We start from the raw sequence: 22,522 nt of genomic DNA on the forward strand, positions 1-22,522 counted from the left end.
AACATTACTACAATATGGTATGTTATTTTTCTGCCTACTACATTGTTTGCCTTTGCTAATTGTCTATGTAGTGTGTGTAGTCTTAATATTGTGCTAATTATTGTCGTTACATTGTAAGATAACTATGTTAATGCCCTTCCTGTTATGGTGCCTGATGAGATCGACAGTATAAATAAATAAATAAATAAATATCACACAGAGCCGCACTTCGGGGGCCGCGTGCAGCATCGGGTAAACTTAACGAATGATTTGACGCTAGTTACTTCGGCCTACATGGTCATTTCGAAATGTAGAACCCTGTAACTGTACTTACATGACAATTCCCTTCAGCTGTCTAATATAAGCATAGGCCGTGAAGTTTCTAGCTCAGGTGTTAATTAGTGCAATTAGTTTAATTAGTGAATGAAGCGTCTTTTTTTCATGCAAAGGGTGTCCGCCTGGGCAAATAAGTAATCAGCAGCGACGTAATTCGAGTGAATTTTCTAGGGTCTTTTTTTTCTTTTAGGTGTTCGAAATAAAACACACTATGTATCCTGTTTTAATATTCTTGCCGCAGAAAGCTCCCTGGACGGCCCTTTGCAGCTCGTATTGTATAACCAATATTACCGACGGTGCCTGGTGAGGGCCCTTTAACCTTACCGCACGACCTAAATGTGTTAAGCGGGATCTGGACAGCCTATCGCCGACTTGCTTCCTCTTCGCTTTCTTCTTCCTTTACCCGTCCTTTCGTACCCGCCACGGTGACTCAGTGGCGTTTTGCGGCCGAGCACGAGGTCGTGGCTTCGACTCCGGCCCGCAGCGGCTGCATTTTCATGGATGCAGCCCTTGGAAGCAACCAACTATATAAATTCAAACCGTACCAATGCAACTATACCGACACAAACCACTATGCCAACTTCCTAGATGTCACAAGGCTTGCGCACTCTCAATCTTTTTCTCGTAAAAGTAGGCTGAGTCTACCACAGAAAGCTGGATTTCGCAGAAGAAAAAGAAAGATTGAACCCATGCTTTGCAATCCCATATTAAAATGTATGAGCTATCGACCTAGCTGCTTGACGTCATGCCTCAAAGCGCCCAGTCCTTGCGCTGTCTCAGAGGTGCTGGCAAGATTCGTCCAGTAGGGCGTTTCTATGCTGTTTGTTTTTTTCTTCCCCATCTTCCTTTATAGAGCTCTACTGTTCCGTTCAAACAAACCTGCCGGCTGTGCCTTTCATATTCAGTGAGAAGCTTGCGCACATCCGGACACAGAAGAGACGTCGGGAGGTTACAAAGTCACTAAACGCAGGATGTATGGTAAATAGTGGGACTGGAAGTTCTCAATAAGTGAACTAAATATGCCTGCGAGTGCGCGCGCGAGTATGTATGTATGTACGTACGTACGTACGTATGTATGTATGTATGTATGTATGTATGTATGTATGTATGTATGTATGTATGTATGTATGTATGTATGTATGTATGTATGTATGTATGTATGTATGTATGTATGTACATACGTACGTATGTGTGCGTGTATGTATGTATGTATGTATGTATGCATGTATGTATGTATGTGCGTGTGTTCGTGCGTTTTTATTAACGCTGCTGTGCAGTCTGAGAGGTGAACACTATGCGGCGCAGGCCGCGCGGAATGACGTCTGGCCCGGCCAGGCCTGGTTACCGGACTCGCGACGTTGTGTCACTCTATTCCAATGCCCAGCGCCAATAATCCACACGTTAATATGAGATGACGCGCTGACATGCCCCCGACATGGCCGTGTATGTGCAGGCGTGCTGCTGAAGGAGTCGTACGTGGACTGCCGGTCATACCTGCAGTGGAGCCACCGCTGCATCGGCACCTGCGTCCGCCAGCGATACCTGTCCGACCGCGCTGAGGCAATCGCTAGCCACGCTGAACTCGCCAACGCCTTTCACCTCGGCTTCCTCATGCAGAAGGAGGAGAAGGTGCGTACTTGGGCGCCATGCGCTCATCGCCACACCGCTCCAGCTCGGAGAAGCCCGCGCGGCAACCAACCTCGTGGTGGAAGAGACGCGAATGCGACGTGCGATGTCGGTGGGGGGGGGGGGGGGGGGGGGGGCGTGTTGTACGTAACCTTGGTCTTTAGAAGCTGCAATTTTGAGCTTCGTCTGTACGGAAAAAAAATAGTTGCACGAAAGCCCACCTTTAATTTTTCTTTCAGAAAGTTCCCATCGATAAACTTTCATCAGTGGCGGCCACAATTACTACATTGTGATCTGTGGTAGTCGGGCATTCGATAGCACTGTCCCCTGTCGTTTCTCACGTTGTTACATAATACCGAAGCCTTGTCATGCCTCTCGCAAACTGCCCGTTGGGACGAAAATAGCCTTACTGAAGAAGAGATGCATGATATTTCCACATATTGTGCCCGCTAATTCATATATATTTAGCCGTACATTAGAGCTGCCTACTCTCCGAAAAAAAAAATTGAAGTTTAGACGTCTGTAGAAACGTCAGTCTTGCAAAACGCACTGTGCTCCTCCGTAGGAGCACCATGCACTAGATAATGTTTGCACTATATACTTAACAAAGCCTATCACTGTAGCATCGCCTCACTTTTCACAAAGTTTCTTAAGACTTCCGCCAAATTTATTCGCGCTTTCATTGTACCTTTAATCCTACTTAGTGCACCGTTTGCCAATTATCTCTAGTGACCTCCCCGGCATTAACGTCGGCAGTGGTTTTTTTATCACTCTCATGTCGTTCAGTGCTCGTTAATTTACCATTCTTATTCCTCCCCTCTTCCCTTTTTCTTTTTTTTTCATTATAGTGTGATTCAGGTCGTGGAGCATAATGGGACGCATTAAGTGGAAGTTTATGTGGAATGCGCCTTTTATACATGATCGAATCACATGCAAAGCAGCTTTCGCAGCTCCTCGTAGCATATCCGACGGCCCTCGAGCATTAACCAGTTCCGAAGTATTTTATTGAATATGTCGCTATGAATCTAGTGTTACGTTGCTGTATTTTCTTTTTCAGTATCCTAGAATGTCAGCGAAAAGCCTCGATAAATCCTTACGGCAATGGAGTGCACACTAATATGACCATGTGAGAAAGATATCGCAGCTAGAAAGCGACTCATCCAGCTATGAATTCTTAAAATGCTCGATGTGGTCTACGGTGGCTCATCGGATATTGTCAATCGCAAATAGAAAAATACCGCCGAAACAAGGCATCTAAGATTTCCTCCTTTCTCTGTTGGGTGGGTCACTGTAGTATGACTTGTTGAGGGAAATGAAGTTGATTACGGGTTTCCTTCTGGGTCCTATACTAATACTGCTTTCTACCACTTATTAACCGTTGCAACGCCACTCCATCTGAACAATGTATGATGTGCAGATCTCCCCTCTTTCTCATAGGGACCGGCATTTGATGATTCAAGCAAATCAAAGAGGAAAGAGGACTGGTCCGATCTTCTCCGAGAAGTAGACGAGCTTTGGCAGCACCTTTTTCATAGTGGTAAGGTAACCTTTTCTGAAGAGTTCTGACGAGATCATTCAGATGTTCTTTTTTTATTATTGTTGATGATTAATCATACTAACACCCCGGCACGTGCGCGAAGTACATTCTCGAAATGTAAATGTTGAAGTAGGGTCTAATGAGCTTTCGGCAAATGAAGTCGAAAGTAAAATGTTTATCGAGCAAGCTAAGGTTGAAGGCTAGGCGTGTAGGAAATAGAATACTAGATGTTGGATTGCGCAACATTTTGACGGGACACACAAAACAGAAGCACACACAACGGAGCGCTATGTCGTGCCAGGGGCATGTCAGCGCGTCATCTAAATTTAACGTGCGGATTATTGGCACCGAGCATTGGAACAGAGTGGCACAACTTCACGAGGCCGTTAACCAGGACTGGCCGGACTGGCCATCATGCTGCGCGGCCCACGCCACATCGTGTTCACCTCTCAAACTGCACATCAGCGTTAATGAACACGTTAGACTGAATTAGTAGACTTCGCATTGGGGTCTACACAAATACAGAAAGATCAGTAAAGTTTGGGGCATTAAGAGACAACGAACAGTGCAGTCGTTCTGCAGTGGGATCGCGCCTTCACTGAGTTCCGTTGTCTGTGTTTCTCTTCTGTTTGTACCGTCAACATGTTGCGCAATCCAACATCTAGTATACTTTATCGAGCAGAAGGAATGTCTGGGAACGGTGAGCCTTTTTTTTTCTTTTTTTTTTTTTGCGTGACTGAATAGCCGCACCTAACGGTAAGACAAACTTGTTGCCTACCATCACGCGTATTTCCAACCAAGCTTGGAGTATTCAAGTCCCGCTACTATGGCAACAAGCACCGTTATTCTTTCGTGCTGCGTTACATTTTTTCTAAAATATCTATATATTATATCACTTGTTCCTCTTATTTTTTACAGGGGATTCTAAGCGGCTCAATCAAGATGCAGTATGTAATTTTGAATTTCTACTTTCCGCCATTCGAGGAGCTTCCATCAGCTACGTGAAAAGTGTCTTGGAAATCGTTCGCGCACAAGTACGTATGCACTTTGCTACTCTTTTTTTCTCTCTATTCCATATTATACATATGCGGGACCAGGACCTGCCGCGTGGACTCGAAGCGTGAACATTTACAACGCTCGGAAAGCATGCATATATATATATATATATATATATATATATATATATATATATATATATATATATATATATATATATATATATATATATATATATATATATATATATATATATCCTTGGGTGGGTGAAAAATACCCGTGGATGGCAATAAGTTCACTGCCTAAAGCAAAGCATGCTTTTGCATTTGTACGTCGCCCAATGATCAAGTGAGCGGATACACCTACGCTCTAAACATTTTACACCTTTATTAGAGTATAAAGAGTGTTCCTGTTGTCGCATGGCTACCACCCTCACGTTATGGGGTGCGGTCAAATTGTTGGAGGTAACCAATGATGGCACTTGGTTTGCCTACTTTTTGTTGGAAGTAAAAATTATGACAGCTGTGACAGGCGACATAAAAAGTGCATCAAATAAAGTCTCATATCTATCCCTGTGAAATTCTCCTATCTGATACTTCTGTGCGCCCAAGGCTGTCAGAATGATTACGTAGTTTTCATTCACATTTTTTTTTGTCTTCGTACGTCTACTTAGAGCTCCGTTGTCGTTCTCTATGTAAATTTTTGTGAAGCTCTAACGGTAGGGGTGTCACGCGTGAGACGAGCAAACACCCTTAAGGGTGTAACGATTTTTACAGTGATATATAGTTTTATTGGCGTACCACGGGGCTTCGCTCGCTGGTTTACTCGTTACTATTCCATTTGCCAGCGCCATATTGCAGCCGTGCCCTCTTGATTGAGTGCCCACCCCGGCTGCGAAAAGTCATAGGTTGGAAACCCACTGTCACCGGTGGGCCCGTTTAGTATATGTTGGTACAGGAATTCCCTGGCCCGGCACTCGAATTTTCTCAGCGGTGTAACGTTTAGGCAAAAGTGCCCACTCCGTGAAATTTTCCGCCGCAACCCTTTGTGCATAGGCAAACGTTGTTTTTTTTTCCCCGCTCTCAAAAATTTGTTTCAGGTGTGTCTGCCCTCGCAGGTTTTCAAAGAGACTTTGCATGCGGCGTTCTCCTTTCCAAAGCAGCATACCCCTAATCGGGTGTCCGTGCACGGTGTTTGTACACAATGCCCCCATTTACATAGCCAACCAGTTACACATTACTGGGAAGAATCAGAGCGCTGCTGCTGATATCATTACACCAAATGCGTCACGCTGACAGCGCAGTCTGCGGATATTTACCACGTGTCCAACATTGTCGGTGATAATTGCGGTTATGTGTGGAAGATATGCTAGAAAGGAAGTGAAGATAAAAATCTTACCTACGATATGCAGCCTCTCGCCCTTCAACTTGCGTCTCTGTCCTCTGTAACACACTCTGGCCTCCCATTTATTCGTACTGCTTCTCAACATGGTCGTAATGTTCAAGCGAACGCTAACAACGTTATTTGCGGCATTCGCCTAGTGATTACGTTGGCTAAACTCCAGCGCTCGTATTCAGGACAAAGCTTTTTAATGCTTCAAGGCGGGTCGTATATACATCCTCACGAACGAGACGTGTAAAGGGGAATAAGAGAGCGTTCGCACGAGAGATAAATCCCCTTTCCAACGACGTGTATTTATCGAACCAAATGTGCAAAATGCGTTCTCCGTGTTCCGGCAATTTGTTTTAACCGCTGTAAAAAATATTGCACTTAATGTGGCCCTATGTTTTATGCTTAATTCCACTGCATACTTACATGTTCTTTGAAGACAAATGTTGTAGTTAACCTCCCCCCCCCCATCTAATCATTGGCTCTGTGTATGAACATTTTGTGTGTATATTTTTTGCTCCACAAAGCAAATAAAAATGAATGAATGAAATAACCGGAAAAATAGTTATAATAATTATGTTTTACGTCCCGCTCTTCCAACAGCTCCTGGACTGGGAAATCGAGCTTCTGTACAATATGACCAAGCAGTCCGTCGACGTGTTGAGCCAAGACCCGCAGCAGCTAGCCACCGAAATTTTAAACTGGCTGCGAACATACGCTGGTAGGTTTATTTCGTATATTGTGCTGTTGTTTCCAATACCAAGATTTCATTTTCAGGGCAACGCAGGGGCACGAGCGTATCTTTTGACTTAAGTTGCACCGTTTAACTTTTTAGAAAAGTATTTAGAGACTGATCATAATGGACCTCTGATGTTAGAGTGCGGCAGAACAGTAATTTCTAGTTTCCGCGACGCGACACTTGTGTGTTGTAATATGCGCCGTCAAATTCCGACCACGGGCGGCAGCTGAATTCGTCCGTACGACTATCAGGTTAAGGAGTGTCAGTGCTAAGGCTCAGTGCATGTTTACCCAAAGCACTGTCAAGACAGCTTCGAATGTAATCTCAATCCATAGAGCGAATATAGTGGTTTTTTTTTTTTTCGTCTTGAGTAACGTATGTCCAGATACTTTAAATTCACACCGCAAAAAAGAATCATGGGCCGAATTCGCCAAGCTTTTCGTTTCGAAAGCGATCTTTTGTCATTGGCCGGCCGCCTTCGTTAATGGTTCGGCATCAGGATTGGCTGGGATTGGCTCTTACGAACAGTTCTAGCGTAAGAGATTTTTGTGAATACGGGCCCAGAGACCTGCGGCGGTTATGTTTTATAGGTGGTGCCACGCGTCGTAGTTTATCCGGGAAATAAGCCGGGCCTGTATTCACTGAGCGATTCGTACGCAAGAGCCGTTCGTAAGAACAGACCAGACGATGGCCAGTCAGGACAGCGATGATAACATAGGCCAAGACAGGTGGTTACTGGCGAACAGTTTTTACGAACGAAAACTTTACTAATTCGACTCCCGATTCTTCCTACGTACCTCCAACAAATTTTCCCCGCATAAGTCCAACGTACCTCAATATGCCACGTTCCAAATCAACCAAGCACGTCGTACGTGCTGCCTTAGCCCCACGAAGCCCAAATTCCCTTCCACTTCAAGAAAAAATGAGAACAACTTGCTCAGCTTTATTTCTGCCCATCGAGAATGCATTCGTGGAATGTAACAACGAAATGTTTGTCGAGTAAAAATTTAGGTTTGTGGTACTTAATTAATTATTAAGTAATTAGTTTGCCGAACTATCGGAAACTGGAGGAAAAACTCGTTCCAGCATATCAAGAACTGTGCCATGGGCTTTGTTATAAGGTCACCGCGCATAAATCACTATTTTCAGGTATCAGATTCAGCGTATAATGATATATAGGGCTTTGTGGGGTCAATTAACTTTCGGGTCCTTTTGCCGTACTTCTAACAAATTTCGAACGATACATCGGACGTCTCTTTCGCCATTAAAGAAACAAAGTTTCGCGCGTAAACGTTTGCAAACTACGCAGACACGAACAAGCCTTTTGTACATTTCAAAGGCAGAGTTACGTCGCTTGTCACTTCGGCGCACGCGCTCCCACGCACGTGCTCTCGGTGGATGCGATGCTGCAAACGTTGCTTCAGCATTTTTCTTTTTTCTCTTCACTGTTCGTACTCCACCCGAAGAAGTAATAATATGGCAACATCTTTCCCTGGCTCTCGCCGAAGCGCACTACGAGGCTCGCGTGCCTTTCTCCCCTTTTATGGCGGCAACGTGCCGCTATCACCTCCTCCAACGGAGGGGCACATAAAAGTCGAGCTCAAGAACGAAGTGAGTGCGCGCGTTCCTTTCCTTTACCTGCTTTTGTACACTCGTTTTCTTTTTGTTTTAGTCTGTTTAGTTTTTTCTGCGCAGGCGCTTTCAGGCTGTATAAGATAGATCATATTTCAGTTAACGAAAGCAGGCCCTTAACAGGAGCGACTGACAGCAGTCAAGAACAGCTGGCGTTTTATGGTAGCTGGACGCTTAGCGACGACGTGCGCGCGGAGGAGGTGCCAGTGTTCTGAACTTCTACGAATACCTTCTTTTGTACCTGAAAAAAATAAAAAAATGAAGAATGAGAAAGTTATGGAATTGAATGACCGGAACACTTTTTAAACCCTACCACCACACATTTTTCGTCTGTTCTTTTTTTTCTCTCTCTCTGGCTGCATCTGGCTGCATCTGAAGTATGCGGCCATTCATCGCCTCTTAGCCGGGGCGATGAGAGAAAATCTGAGTGGCATTTAAATTAGACTCGCAGCTGCCGTTTTACCTTTTCCAATGGTCGCAGCTTAATCCACCCATTTTTGTTGCTCTTGCGAAGTGATAGGTGAGCCGTAAGTTTGAAAAAGAAAATAAAAAGGAAGCGTCAGTCGCAAGAATTGATAGCGTCTTCCGACACATTTGAAACAGAGGAGGTCGCCAAGAAAAGAAGAACAACTAAAATGCCAGCGCACCGCAAAACAGATCTCCTTCGTCTAATCTGTTTGTGAAAGTAGACCGCACCGCGCTATGCAGAGATCGGTCTTTTCTGTTCTTCATTTCTTTCGGCACGCGATTCTTTCGCTGCGAACTATTATTCCCTCCTGCATTCTCTTCTTCTTCTCCTTCTGCTTCCTCTTTATTTTTTTGTGCTTCACCTCAGCATACGTTCTGCCGTCTTCTTTATAATTTATTGCCGCTCTCCGTTCGGCGAGCCAAGAAAAAAGAAAGAAAGAATATATGACAGTATGTCGATGTCATTAAATATGCCCCCCTAAAATTTACGTGACACGGCGAGACCAGCGTTATCTTAAGACAAAGAAACGTCGTAATTGCTCATCCTGATGGCACTTTATTTTCTAACTTCAGAGGCATATATCCATGTGCTTCGAGGTAGGTTTTGAGCATTAATTATAGTGCGAGTCTCCTACCGAAAGAAATCTTAATTGTATGGTGTGGTCTTAGTATTTGTTTCTGTCTTTCTTGCGCGTGCCCAAATGCATGTTATATCCACCGCGAAAATAGAAGAAAAAAATTCGCTGACGATCACGATACTTCCTAATGCGAAATTTGAGCACAGCTCTATACGTTTCATTTCGCGTGTCAATATTTTGTATTATGATTATATAGGTAGACGGTTTATATTAGGAAGAGAACGCTGTGAGTAGCGTAGCCGGCGCGGACAATCTGTCTCGTGCGGCACATTGCAAAAGGAGCGAAGTGTTGCGTGACTGCCTCGCTAATCGGGAGATCACGAGAGGCAGCGCGTGGGCAAAGCGTGGGCGCGATTCACAGCAGCCGCCGCAGACAGACCTCCACTCATGCAGCGTTTTGTTTCCATACAAACGACGCGCGCTACTCTGGCGCCGTATTGTAGCCATCGTCACCGCACAGCCCGTCTTGCGCGGATCTACGCTTTTCTGTTCACGCTTTCGTTCTACCAACGACGAGAGCGGCCCTTCGTCGCGGGGAAATCGTGCCACCAGTGTCAGCGGCGACAACACCCGAGGGAGCGTCACATCGAGCTTTACTCGTAGCAGCTCGCCATCGCCCCTTACAGGAGCACTGATTCCCGCCACACACGCTGGTACCGCGGACTAGCCTCAGCAGCTGACGCCGCGGATGAACGTAGCCCTTCGCACCTCACACCACCATGCCCCTAACCCCTCCCTACGGAAGCGCAGATGAGATCGCACGCGGCTGCGGATGCCGTGGCATATATATTTGTAGCTTTGAGCCCTGTTCGTTTCCTTCCAGTTCGACAAGCAGATAATAGTTGCAAAATTTAGAGCATGTCCAGAAAGACAATATATATCTGCTGAAATGTTGTTGAGACGTGACCGTGATTTAGTGCAATCCGCATTTCTGTAATGCTTCTCGCTCTATGTCCTTTATATATATATATATATATATATATATATATATATATATATATATATATATATTGTTCACTTCTGTTACCGCTTCTTCGCCTTAGCGGAGGCCGGCTTACTTTTCTCTGCAAACTTGACGTTTGTCTGAAACTCTTCACCACACTACTATCTTTTCTGTGGCGCTGCCTTCTTTACAGGAGGAACAAAAACTGGAATGATTTCGTTCGCATGACACGCGCGGCGCGAAGAAAGCAATGGCTGCCCATGAAACGCGAGGGATAAAAAAGAATTCAAAAGGAGATGAACAGCCCGAGCTGGAAGCTTGAAAGCATCGCAGGAGCACATCATTCAGCAAACTGCGAGCACACTTGCCAACGCGATAAGAGTCGCAGGCTATCGGGATGCTTACCTAACAATTGTAATTTGGCATTGATGTCGTAGACGATTATCTGCGGACTCGTATTATGAATGTATCTCCTGTAGAGTCCATTTTTGTCCCTTTCTAGCAGAAACTTACGAAATGTTTTGATTTCTTTAGGTCGGAGGACTGTTCAGCATGTTAACCGTTACAACGGAATGATTATGTATTCGGCCGCTTGGTGAGGGGCATCGATGAATCAGGAGTGAAGAGCGCAAGAGACGGGACAAAGATTAGTCAGATATACACAGTGCTGACTTCCAACCGTTCTTTATTGCCTATTCACAGTGATATATGTATGAAGAAAACACGTACAAAGATAAACAATGTCGACGTTGTCATTGCCGTTGGTTGCGCTGTCACATGGTCGAAAAATAACGGAGCTTTCTTTCAACTATGTGACAGCGCCGTGCGAAATTGAAGGTACACTTGCAGATAAGTCACTGTTCTGGCGAATTTGATGGGCTCCACAGGCTTCACGAGCATGCTGCTCATGGTATGAATTGAAAAACGTGCATTTGCTATATATAGTTTCACAGACACATTTAGTTACAGCATTGTGCAAAGCGGCTCTCAACAAATTCTTTCAGGGCGTGCGCACGTTCTCTAATTGTCCTCAACCCATTACAGACTGCTGTCATTGCATGCTGTCGTGAGCACAAACTTTCATGATGCAGTCTCTCAGTTGTGCCACTCTATCGCAGCGCTGGAATAAAGTGTGCGTTGGAGGAGCAACCAGTGAATCCGGCTGTGTAACGCGTGGTGTAGCCCAGGGCAGTGTGTTGTCGCCGATTTCTTTAAACTGTATTCTTGTAGCCCTGCCGAGTCACTTGCCACAGGACTAAGAATTCCCAATGGGCATAAATCTATGCTGACGATATTGGTGAGTGGATAAGCGGCCCCTCGCACCTTGTCCGCGCCTTCGTGCGAGCTTGTAGAAAGCTCCGAATGCGACTTCAGAGCACTTGGATGAAGTTCACCTGTCGATTTCACCTGCTAAGTCGGTTGTGATTGCGTACCATCGTAGACAGTGTGCTCGTCCAACCATGAGCTGATTGTATCTCGGTGACACATCAACATATTGGACGCAACTACACCGTTACATTGACGCAATGATCCGTGATCACATCTTCAGGCGACCAACAATTAAGCCTGTACGGTGCAAGTTGCAATCCCTCTTTAAGTAAGTGGCCGCCTTGAGAGAAAGGGGTGTCGGTAGCGAAAGGACAGTATCGCGGCAGATTTATCAGTCATATGTACTCTCCGGTGTGATGTTTGCGTTTTCATTCCTTAATGTGCTGCCTTGTTTGACGGACCAGCTGGAAGGTGACCATCTTGTTGGCCTCCAACTCATGCTTGGTGGGGTGCAGTATGTTCCAATACTTACGGAAGCACATCAGTTGCCCCTGAGCCTGCAAGCAGAAGAGAGCTCTACATCATATCGAGCGTCTGCATCGTGAATCACATAGTACAACGCTCCTTAATCGGCCGATTCACTGGTAGTTCTCTCACATTAAAAAAAAAGGCGGCGTTGTTTATAACCACTCATGGCATTTCTGAAGACCCTGGTTGAGTTATACCTGTGATAGATACCAACAAATGTGTATTACGTGTTTATCTCTCAATACCTGAGATACACAGAAAGGCCTAACTGCCTGTTCCGGTGCTTCTAATAGACCCAGTCACACTTGTTCGAAAGATTTCCAGATTATCTTTAAATGGTTTGCATGCAAGCGCATCTGTACAAAACGATGGTCAAGGAGCCTCTGTAACTTTCTTCTGCCCTTGAACTGAAATTCGAAGGGCGTTTCACACATCGCATTCAAGCTCATCCACTGCGGAGTTGGCAGCGATTGATGTTGCACTAAAATATGCGCAAGAGGAGTTAACCGTATCTAAGAGTGTTATCCTTACTGACTCTTGCCCCGTCCTTAACATACTACAGAGAACTGACGCTGATGATCCACTTGTACGTAGCGTTACTCACTCTGCCAGAAAACTTCAATTTATCGAAGGCCAGTGGATACCTTCGTACATATATGGATCGCCTGAAATGAAGAAGCCAATCGACTGGCTTCCAATTATGCTTGCAGTGACTGAGACTGCACACAAATTTTGTTTCACCTTGATGTCACTCGTGTGCTGGCTCTTCGCTGCCTTCTCAAGCAGCACCCCGGTAGGCGTGTTGTAAATGGATCGTTTCGTCTCCGTGATCGCGTTCAAGGCTGTTCTCGAAGTGCTTGGAGCACTGCTACTCAAGCTATGGGTCGTCTGTGTCCGAGTGTGTGGACGTTTTCATCGTCGAGGACATGTAGACAGTCCGTCGTGTGCGCCTTGTAGTACCTCTGAGGCACTCAATATTGGAGTGACCCACTTTTCCTTCACAGCACACGTCACAACTGTGGGACTACCGTCTTCTTCGACGAACGGCCCTCGATTGATGCCTTTGTCTAAGCGGTTGTACGTCTCGCCGCGACAAGGCTCACTCCACCTTCGTTACATATTTTTTTTAAATAAAACTGACTTTCCTTCCCGTTTACAGCGTATTTTTGTTTCTTTTGCTTGTGGCAAAAGCTTGGCTATTTTGTACTTCTTTCAGTGTTATTTCTTTTTATTGATATCACCTGCGATGATATTTTTTTGTGCTCCTATGCTGCCATGTTCTATTCTTTTTCGTGGTTTTACTCTTTGCCTTTGTGATCGGTCCATCTTGTTCTTCCTTCCCTTCTTCCCATCTTGGGATTTTATTTTTCTATCCTCGCCTTCATGAAGAGCAGGGGGGCGTTGTGCCCTTTTTGGTGGCAGCTGTCAGCCTGCTTCGTACCTGTTAATGCGAAAGAATAATATTGTCACGTGGTAGTGACGGTTGAGAAGGCAGCGAAACTGTGATTAACGAAACGAGCGTTTTATTGGGCGAACTTGTGCCCTCACAAACAGGCTACACTCAAAGAAGGATGGTACCGTTGTCAGATGGGAAGAGGACTTGGCAACCAGAGGCGCCGCGTCCCAGAGCTTTCATGTACTCATCAACCCAGCATCATTCGATACATTGACCCCGGTACTCCCCCACAACCCGGGCTGACTGGGTGGGGGGACTTGGTTCGGGCCAACGGTCCTTCCCGGACAAGGGGGCTGTTGTGGTGCAGTCCAACTGAGGGACTGCACTCAACACACAAACAGCCATGTCGGTCTTGCAGGGCACAAGCCTGACTGACCCTCGGACTGCCCTGACGCAAAAGAGGTCAAGGCATACAACCATGGAGACCACCAAAGCCGTCCGCGGAGCAGCGCGACCACTTGAGGGTGCACCACCACCGGTTCCAGCTCTGGGTTCCACTGAGCCAAACAAAACCCCGTAGATCGACTGGCGCACACGGCCGAGTCGTGCGACCTTTGGAGCATGCATCATAACTTAATGGATAGCTTTCCACCTGACTCGTCAAAAATCACGGCAGGACGAGCCCACACTTCGAGAAACTTCTTCTCGCCCAAGCGGTGCCGCTCCCGGGTGAGGTGGAATCAGACCTCCTTCCGTGCTTTCGCAAGCACTTCGTGAAGGCCCGGTGCCCGACCCCCGAAAATTGCATCGCAGCGTGCCAGCCAAACTTGGTATGAGCACTCGACGAGGAGAAGCACGAACTGGTTGATCGCCTGATTGGGCAAAGGGTGCAAAAATCTGACTGTCTCATAAGGAACGCCTGGGAGCCTAAATAGACTAGCAACTCTTTGGAGAAGAGCTGCAGGAAGCAAACACTGCGTAAAGATATGAACTGAGTCCTCACGAGCGCCACAGAAAGGACACACTCCACGAGCCGGGATGGCTGTGAAGGGCCTGTAGCTCAACGGCAGGCACCCTCGCGCCAGGCGGTACATAAAGGTGGCTCGCCTGGCGTCGAGGAAACCGGCCGTAATGAGCTTCCAGTTTGGCCTGTGAATCGACAGGTCGTACCTTTGGCAATGTGGGGGGAGTCCTGGGGTGAGGATATCCACTAACTCTTGGAGTGGAGCTGAAACTACGTCGATGCCTGGGTGAACCTTGCGGAGGCTTACCAAAGAGTTGGCAGCCGCCGCATAAATGGTGGACGGGGTACCTGAACGAGGAACACAGTGGGAAAATGTGCTCTGCGAGAACAAGCGGAGTCGGGTGCTAAGAAAGAAGGAAGTTAAGCTTCGAGTTAGGAGCATATCCGAGTTAAGAGCGACCTGGGTCCACCTGACGTGTAGTGCAGTAGCCACGATGCCCAGGTCGGGAATTCCGAGTCCTCCCTTGTCCCTGGGCAACTTGAGCACCCGCCTAGCTACACAACCAGTTGTACCCTTCCAGAGGAAGCGAAACAAGACCCTCTCCAAGATAAGCTTGGTTCGGGTTGGAATAGGAGACACACACGCCACATACGTCAGAAAGGAAAACAGAAGTGAGCGAAGGATTGTCGCTCGAGCAGTCAAAGGGCATGACAACGCGCTGAATTCCTGAACCCTGGCTTCAAGCTTCTCCTTAGCCTGTTGCCAGTTTTCGGGAGAGAGACCATCTGGTTCGAACTGTAAGCCTAGAATCCGCAGCCGCGTTTTCACGGGGAGACCATGAACGGGCTGCGGACTGGAAGGAGTGGAGTTCAAGTACATTGCTGCACTTTTCGACCTATTCAACCTTGCACCGCTCGCCCCGCAGTAACTGTCCATGACCTCCAGGACGCCGCAAGCTGATGCTTCGTCCGGGACGACAATGGACAAGTCGTCTGCATAGGCAAAGAGTGCAACCGGGGGGGAACCTGGTGGAAGTAGGAACCTGCCAATTCTGCTGTCACAAGACAACCTCTGCAGAAGCGGTTCAAAAGCGAGTACGTAGAGGGCAGGTGAGAGCGGGTCCCCCTGTCGCACACCACGTCCCACAATGAACGCCTCCGAGAGGCGGTCTCGTATGAGAACAGCAGAAGTCGGTCGAGAATACAAAGCTTGGATCATCTGTCTAAAACCCACACTAAAACCAGCCTCTTCCAAAACACGGAAAAGGTACCTATGGCTAATGATATCGAAAGCCTTCTCCTGATCGAAGGAGCAAAGAATACCTGGAAGTTTCCTGGTATTTGCCCACAGGAGAAGGTCCCTTAGTGCTATACCGTGAAGCTGAGTAGAGCGCCCCTGGACACAACATGCCTGGTATGGACCCAAAACAGTGCTGAGCACTGGCGTGAGTCGCATACACAGGCACTTTGCTATGAGCTTATAATCGCAGTTCAGAAGTGTGATTGGACGCCATGCTCTCAGATCGGAGCTCCTCGACTCGTCCTTACAAAGGAGAGTGATTAACCCCTCTCGTTGAGACGCTGACAAAGTCCCTTCACTGAGTAGCCGGTTCACCAGTGATGTGAATGGCTTCCCTAACAGTGTCCAAAATTTAACATAAAATTCGACTGTCAGACCATCGGATCCCGGACTGCGATTACGCTTCATAGACTTCAATGCCGAAAAAAGCTCGTCCTCATCTATGGCTGAGTCGCACACTTGCGGCGGCTCAGCTGGCGAAGCAAAAGGAAACGCAGTTGGAGTGGCAGCTGGTTCGGCATACAAGGTCATGTAAAACTGCCTCGCCAGTGCAAGAACTCCATCTGGTGAATCGACTATGCTACCATCGCTTGGATCTATTAGGGAAGAGAGAGTTGTGCTCTTCCTTGAGAGATGTTTACGTAGGACGTTTCTGCTGCACCACGCTTCCATTTCCCACAGCTCTGCTCGGGTTGTGGCCCTCAAGCCATCCCAGCGTCGCTGCAGGAGAATCCGAAGTTCCTTTCGGAGTGAGGCCAGCGCCGAAGCAACTCCAGGACCGCCGGACAGTGGCCTCGAGAGCAGGAGGATCGCGTCGGAGACGATTTTAATCTCCTCACGCTCCTCGCGCGCTCGACGCTTGCCCCAAGACCTGAAGCACTCACGCACTCTGACCTTCACGTCATCCCATTCTGTACCACTTAGATTCGCTCTATTGTGCAGCGATCGAAAAAGAATGGATGATACCTCTGCGGTTGCCTGCCTGTCTTTTAGAAGACGTGGATTCAGACGCCACGGTCTCTTCCCTTGCGGGACTATGCTAGAATCGGCGAACCGCAGAATTAGGAAGCTGTGGTCGCTAAGAGCAGAAGGAGTTAACCAAGAAGAATGCATACTAGGAGCCAGTGACGACGAGATGTAAAAACGATCGATGCGGCTCTGCATGCCTCTTCCTGTCCAAGTCATTCCTGACTGACCAGGGCGAAGCACACGCCAAGCATCGACAAGTCCCAGCCCGTCGACGAGCTCTCGTAGTACAACATTTGCACGCCTATCTTTCTGGTTTGGAGTCCCTCTATGCGGGATGCGATCAACCTGTTCGAACACACAGTTGAAGTCGCCTACAAGGATTAGCCGAGAGGGACCTACCAAGTAGGGTTCTAATGTAGCGAAAAACTCTCTCTGATCTTTAGACCGGGTTGGAGCATAAACATTAACAATTCGAATGCCACAATCAAGGTCCACCGACAAGACGCGGCCCTCGGAATCCCTGGCATGGCGAATAACAAGGCAGTCGAAATTCGGCATCAAAACGATGGCCGTACCTCGACTGCCCGTCGCGCCATAACTCCAGAAAGACCGAGTGCGAAAAATCCGGTCGAAGTGGCTGATCTGGCCTAGCCTATGAATAAAGGTTTCCTGAAGCACAAGAATATCTACCTTTTTGGATTTAGCCAAATTAATAACCTCTAACTGCTTAGAAGCACGCGACAAACCACGACAGTTAAAGGTAGCTATGGTGAGAGAAGAAGCCATTTTAAGGGAGAAAAAGATTAGCTAAGAGCTAGTAGATGGTAGCGGCGAACACGACCGGCGTTCGTCGAAAATCTGATCAGCGGGTCGAGCGCGTCGGCTTTTATACAGCAGTCGTGGAACGTTCCAGACTAATCGCTTGGACCCGCGTGTCTTCCACAAAGTTCTACACCATTCGCGTCACGCGATGAAATAAGATAACAAGGTGCGGCGACAACAGAAAGCGGATAGAAGCATCGATAACTTTCCAGAAACTTCGAATACATGCAGGCGCGTCCCGCGCTGTGCGATAACATTTGTTAGGCGGCGAGAAGTGGTCGCCCGATAAAGATAAAGAAAATCCAGCGTAATCGAGCGACGCTTGGAAAAATATGGCCTACGGCGCAAAGAGTAAAAACATGTCAAAAATGCTATAATTGACGTCAAATTTTTCGGACCCGTAAAAAGGTAACTTAATGGCTTGGAAAAGAAGATTTCGTACACTTGGGTAAGGGTGGGAATCAAACCTAGGCCCCTGGGCAGCGAGAATAGCACGCTTCCCCGACAGCTCCACGGTTATGGCTGACTAAAGGTGTGCCTAGTGCGTGCGTCATTGCACACGTCATGTCGCAGCCATCTGGTTGCGACGTTAGAGCAGGTTAAGGTGGATTCAGGTCGATACATATTAGAGCAAGATGGAATAAGATTGATTAACGTAGGGTTGTGAAGGAAACCTAGCAATGTATGACGTCACGTATCATGCACGTAACCAATTAATTAGAGAAGTCGTATTGCTTTCGCATTCAAATCACGTAAGGATACTTAAACGACTGTCAAGTTTTTTTTTTCCTCTCTGTCGTCTGTATGCTTGTTGTCAACAATATGTTTTGCTCGAAATACCACTAATAATAATGGTGATGACGATCGATCGGCCATTTTGGCCAACCTCCTAGCAGCGCGCGCAGGCAAAAGGGGCTGCTATGCCTTAGAAGCACCGGAACTCAGTGATCTGCGCAAAGCTCCGCTCAAGTTTTGAACAAAGCCTCGGCGTGCTCGCTGTGGTGCACCCAACAGCCTCGACGAAACCACTTCGGTGGTCCTGACAGTTGCGGCCGCTACCTTTCCCGCAGACGGCAACTCCAAGGTGCTCGGGGACCTGGTGAGCCAGGCGAGCAGCTGGTGCAGCCAAGCCAAGACGCCGCTGTTGGTGCCGGTGACGTCGTGGCTGAGCCTAGCGCTGCCGCCGCAGGTGCTCTCGCTAACGTTGCCGGCGCCCATCCGCCAGCTCGTGGCCGCACCTGACTCGCAGCACGTATTCTGCGCCACTGAGGGCGACGATAAGCTCGTCGCCGTCTACCACCTCACGTCCAAGAAGCTCGTGAGACACATGGCCGGTGCGTGATCCCGCCTTTCTTTACATTTTACAGAGCTCTTTCTTCAGCTCTCCCACAACGTTTGATAACGTGCAGCTCTCAGCCATCCCCTCTATACGATCATGTTCAAGCTATATAGTGTATGTAAGTTACACGCTGGGGCGGAGCGCCCTAATGAATGCACCGCGAGCCTTTCCTCCTCTCTGGCTTGTGCGAGCCGGTGCAGTCCTGCTTGAATGTGTTGTCGCCGCGTCCTGCGAAATGATTTAGAGATGTTTTAGCTCATTCTATGAAACATTTGCGGGATATCAGTTCATGCTAGGTAGTCTGGGAACCACTTAGTGCCCTAGTAATTTCAGTATGCAGAAATTAATCTACACTACGCAAACATGCCTCGGGCGTAACCAGCCGCGATGTGTGTTTTGAACTATTTTGGCCGCATTGGCTGCATCGGTTTCCACTCAACGAAATGCAGCGGCGTCTGTGGTCTGCCAGAGCGAATTAGAAAATCTTATCTCTATATGATCGCTAGCCGTGTAAATTGAAGCATGAGAGTGCTCATGTACGGCCATACCAATACAGCACCAATAGAATATTTGTCTCGCCCACCGACATCGTTCTCACGCACTTCAAGCCTAATATGCTATGTGAGCCTCCTGTATGAGGCCGATAGCGTGACTCAAAACAGCTATCACTGCGTTTGGTAAGCCAGCATGATACATAAGCTTTATGCGTCGGCATTGCGTTTTCGCCTAAAGCAGTAATATCTAACAAACATTTGCGTGACAAGGTGATGGCTATTTGTGAGCGCACAATTTCTGCAAGACGGGTGAGTGCGCGGTCGAGGATGGGCTGAACAACGCTGAAGAAGACAAAACCAAAATAAAGCCGTTTTCATCTATTTGCAGGTTGTACAGTGTCAATTACGCTTGTCTATAGGAATCAATAGGCCGATTTCATCGGCATCATTAGCGAAAAAAAAAGAAAACTATTGACTAATGCCTCATTAAGACCACGCGTGGTCTTAATGACTGTTCGGTCCATACGCTATATAGAACGAACAAAATTTGTTCGTCCCTCAGTCATTACCCCGCACCTCCACCAGAATGTTACGCGAACGAAAGATTAAAACTGTAGACTATTTACAAAGTATATTTACAAATCGTAACTGCAGCGCTGTCCATTTCAGCCGATAGTTCGAGAGCCAGAGAGCGTTCGTCGTCTTCGTCGGGGTGCCCGCGTGCATCGGCCACAAGAAACACGCAATATGCATGTATCAATATAAACCAGCACTTACCGCTAAGTAGCTGCTTCAGATGCCCGCGCAGTCCGCGGCCTGCCGCTCGACCACTGTAAGCTAGTCTTATTCCAATGTCGCTATTACTAACGACAACTATTTCATTTGCAAGTGAAAACCGCGTCCACCGAACGAGATAGTCGAGCAGTATATCTACACATAATAATTTGAACGCTTGTCGAAGTAAACAGCAGAACTTGTTTCGATAGCCGCCCACGCCGTTGCGATCGCCGCGTATGTTCTTTAACTACTCATTGCTGCCAAACCACAGCTTAGGACTACAGGACGAATGTTGCAATAAGGGCACATTCCCGAAACGAATTTTTTTAGAAATACACAGATGATCTCCGAGCCTGACTGTAGGCCCAAACACGCGCGCACACATCGCGCTAGGTGCTCCGTCCGCCTCAACGCCAGCAGAAACCATGGCCATGCCGACCTAAATCATTTCAGTACGCTTCACAGAACCGTTTGCTAGGTAGAAGACGGCACGTCATATTGAGTAGAACGTGCGAGCGCGAAAACAACCACCAGCAACTGCAACCGAGCATATATCTGGCATACAACACACAGCCTTCGCCCAAGCCAGCATGGCGTCAAAAGCAGACAGCTCATAAGTGGCGAAACTGCCTACCAAATATGGCGGAGGAGGAGGAGGAGGAGGAGGAGGAATAAACGTTTATTTTTGAAATAGTATCCCGGGGTAAGCCCCGGTTCTACTCTAGGTGGGAGATCTCCTCATTACAGGAACCATCTGGCCTTCACTGCCTCCTTGGCCCTGGCGACGAGGCGTCGTTGTTGTTCCAGGCCCTCGGAGACGAGCTTAGCCTCCCACATTTCTATGAGGTCTTCACTTTCTTGTCTGGCGTTACAACAGTCTCTCGGTGAAGGCAATGCGTCTGTGTCTAGGTGCCATGGACATTCGAGGATCAGGTGCGCCAAGGTGTCCGGTACGCCGCACATTGGACAGTGGTATCCTTATAGCGTTGGGTACAGTCTATGCATGAGGATTCCATGAGCCAATAAAAAAAAGGATCTATAGGATGGAGAAAGGAAATCGTAGGAGAAGCGTCGGCCAGCCCGGATGAATGTGCATGTGTGTGGTGGAAGGCACGTGGTGTTTTTTCGCACAGGAACATTGGGACTGGTATTCAAAACATCGTCATTGCCGTAGCAACCGCGCTCGTGAAGCTCTCGCTGCTGCTCTCAGCCTCCGAAAAGCGAGATAAGTTTTTTTCAGCTCGGATTTTTGTTGAAGAACGTTCAGTTCGCGAGACAAACTGTGTTTGGAGTGTGGTGTGTGAGCTTTAAAGTTATGTTCCGGCTCTGCGAGTGCGAGTGTCAGTCAATAACACGTAGTCACGGCGTGAATCCTCGTTTTCTTCAACTTGCCACGTAAAAGCATAGGAGCGCATCTGCTTCACTAAAACGGTTACAGAAGTTTCGTAGGCTTTGTTCTGACACGCGTCAGCGACGCACACTTCCGGTGGCTCATCGCAGCGCAAGTTCAAAGCTCGCGCACATTTGCTCCGCCGAGCTGAATGGAGACGCAAAGAGAGATAACACACCAAGATGGCTGTACTTTCGGCTTCAAAAACGTGACATCATGGCCTCTCCTACTTTGTTTCTTCCACCACAGCGGCAGTGCCTGTGAAACTAACCGACGCTCATGTGACTGCTGCTTCCTGAACTATACCAACAATCATACGTCAAGAAGAGTCATGTCTATAAACAAGCATTATTAGGCGTCATCAGGTCTCCAGCATAAAATCTCCTGGCAGTATTTCTTGTTACTGGCATTGCCGTAAGCACGGGTATTTCCCTCAACCAGTATACCGTCTTGAGACCCCGCTGTCACGAGCCGCATTGGTGGTAGTCACTCACAAGGATCTGTTTAACCTGAAGGCATAATCAGAAACGGTTAGTATTAAGTGTATTTATTTTTATTTTCCTTTTTTTTTCACTGTGCGCCCATAGAGAACGCTTACTTCTTATACGTACGATACTTCTGAGAATGCAGTTTGGCTGCAAAAACGTATTTTACAAAGAAAAAGATTGATTACACTACGATGATTCTCTGTGTGTGGATTTACTGGTACTAGTATTGCTCATACATTTACTATTTCTTGCATAATAACACTGTGAAAATATGTTGCCTTATAGCCTCGCTGTTCCAAAATCATAAAAATTAAACTCGCATACGGAGCCAGAACGAAAGTTAGAAAAGAAAGAAAGAAGCACAGAGCAAGAAGAAATAGCAATTATAGACCAGAACGTGTTACTCTCGCACACCCGTTGAGTGCAAGCGCACTGAATCTCGACCGCAGTCGTCAGCTGTATGCGCGTAACCCACGCCGGGCTGCCAATTCGATGACTGGACA

At 47.4% G+C, this 22,522-nt stretch overlaps 1 protein-coding gene across 1 annotated transcript in view; it reads left to right on the forward strand.

Annotated features, from left to right (window-relative positions):
- Window positions 1-22,522, forward strand: part of LOC142583352 (protein qui-1-like) — a 523,212-nt gene that overhangs the window by 432,541 nt on the left and 68,149 nt on the right. Inside the window, exons 13-17 of the mRNA XM_075693781.1 lie at window positions 1,769-1,944; window positions 3,379-3,478; window positions 4,397-4,512; window positions 6,467-6,584; window positions 18,602-18,865. Coding sequence (XP_075549896.1) covers window positions 1,769-1,944; window positions 3,379-3,478; window positions 4,397-4,512; window positions 6,467-6,584; window positions 18,602-18,865 — 774 coding nt within the window. The remainder of the gene's footprint in view (window positions 1-1,768; window positions 1,945-3,378; window positions 3,479-4,396; window positions 4,513-6,466; window positions 6,585-18,601; window positions 18,866-22,522) is intronic.

The sequence above is a fragment of the Dermacentor variabilis genome, chromosome 1 (genome assembly GCF_050947875.1).
Source record: "Dermacentor variabilis isolate Ectoservices chromosome 1, ASM5094787v1, whole genome shotgun sequence".
In the NCBI taxonomy this organism is placed as follows: domain Eukaryota; kingdom Metazoa; phylum Arthropoda; class Arachnida; order Ixodida; family Ixodidae; genus Dermacentor; species Dermacentor variabilis.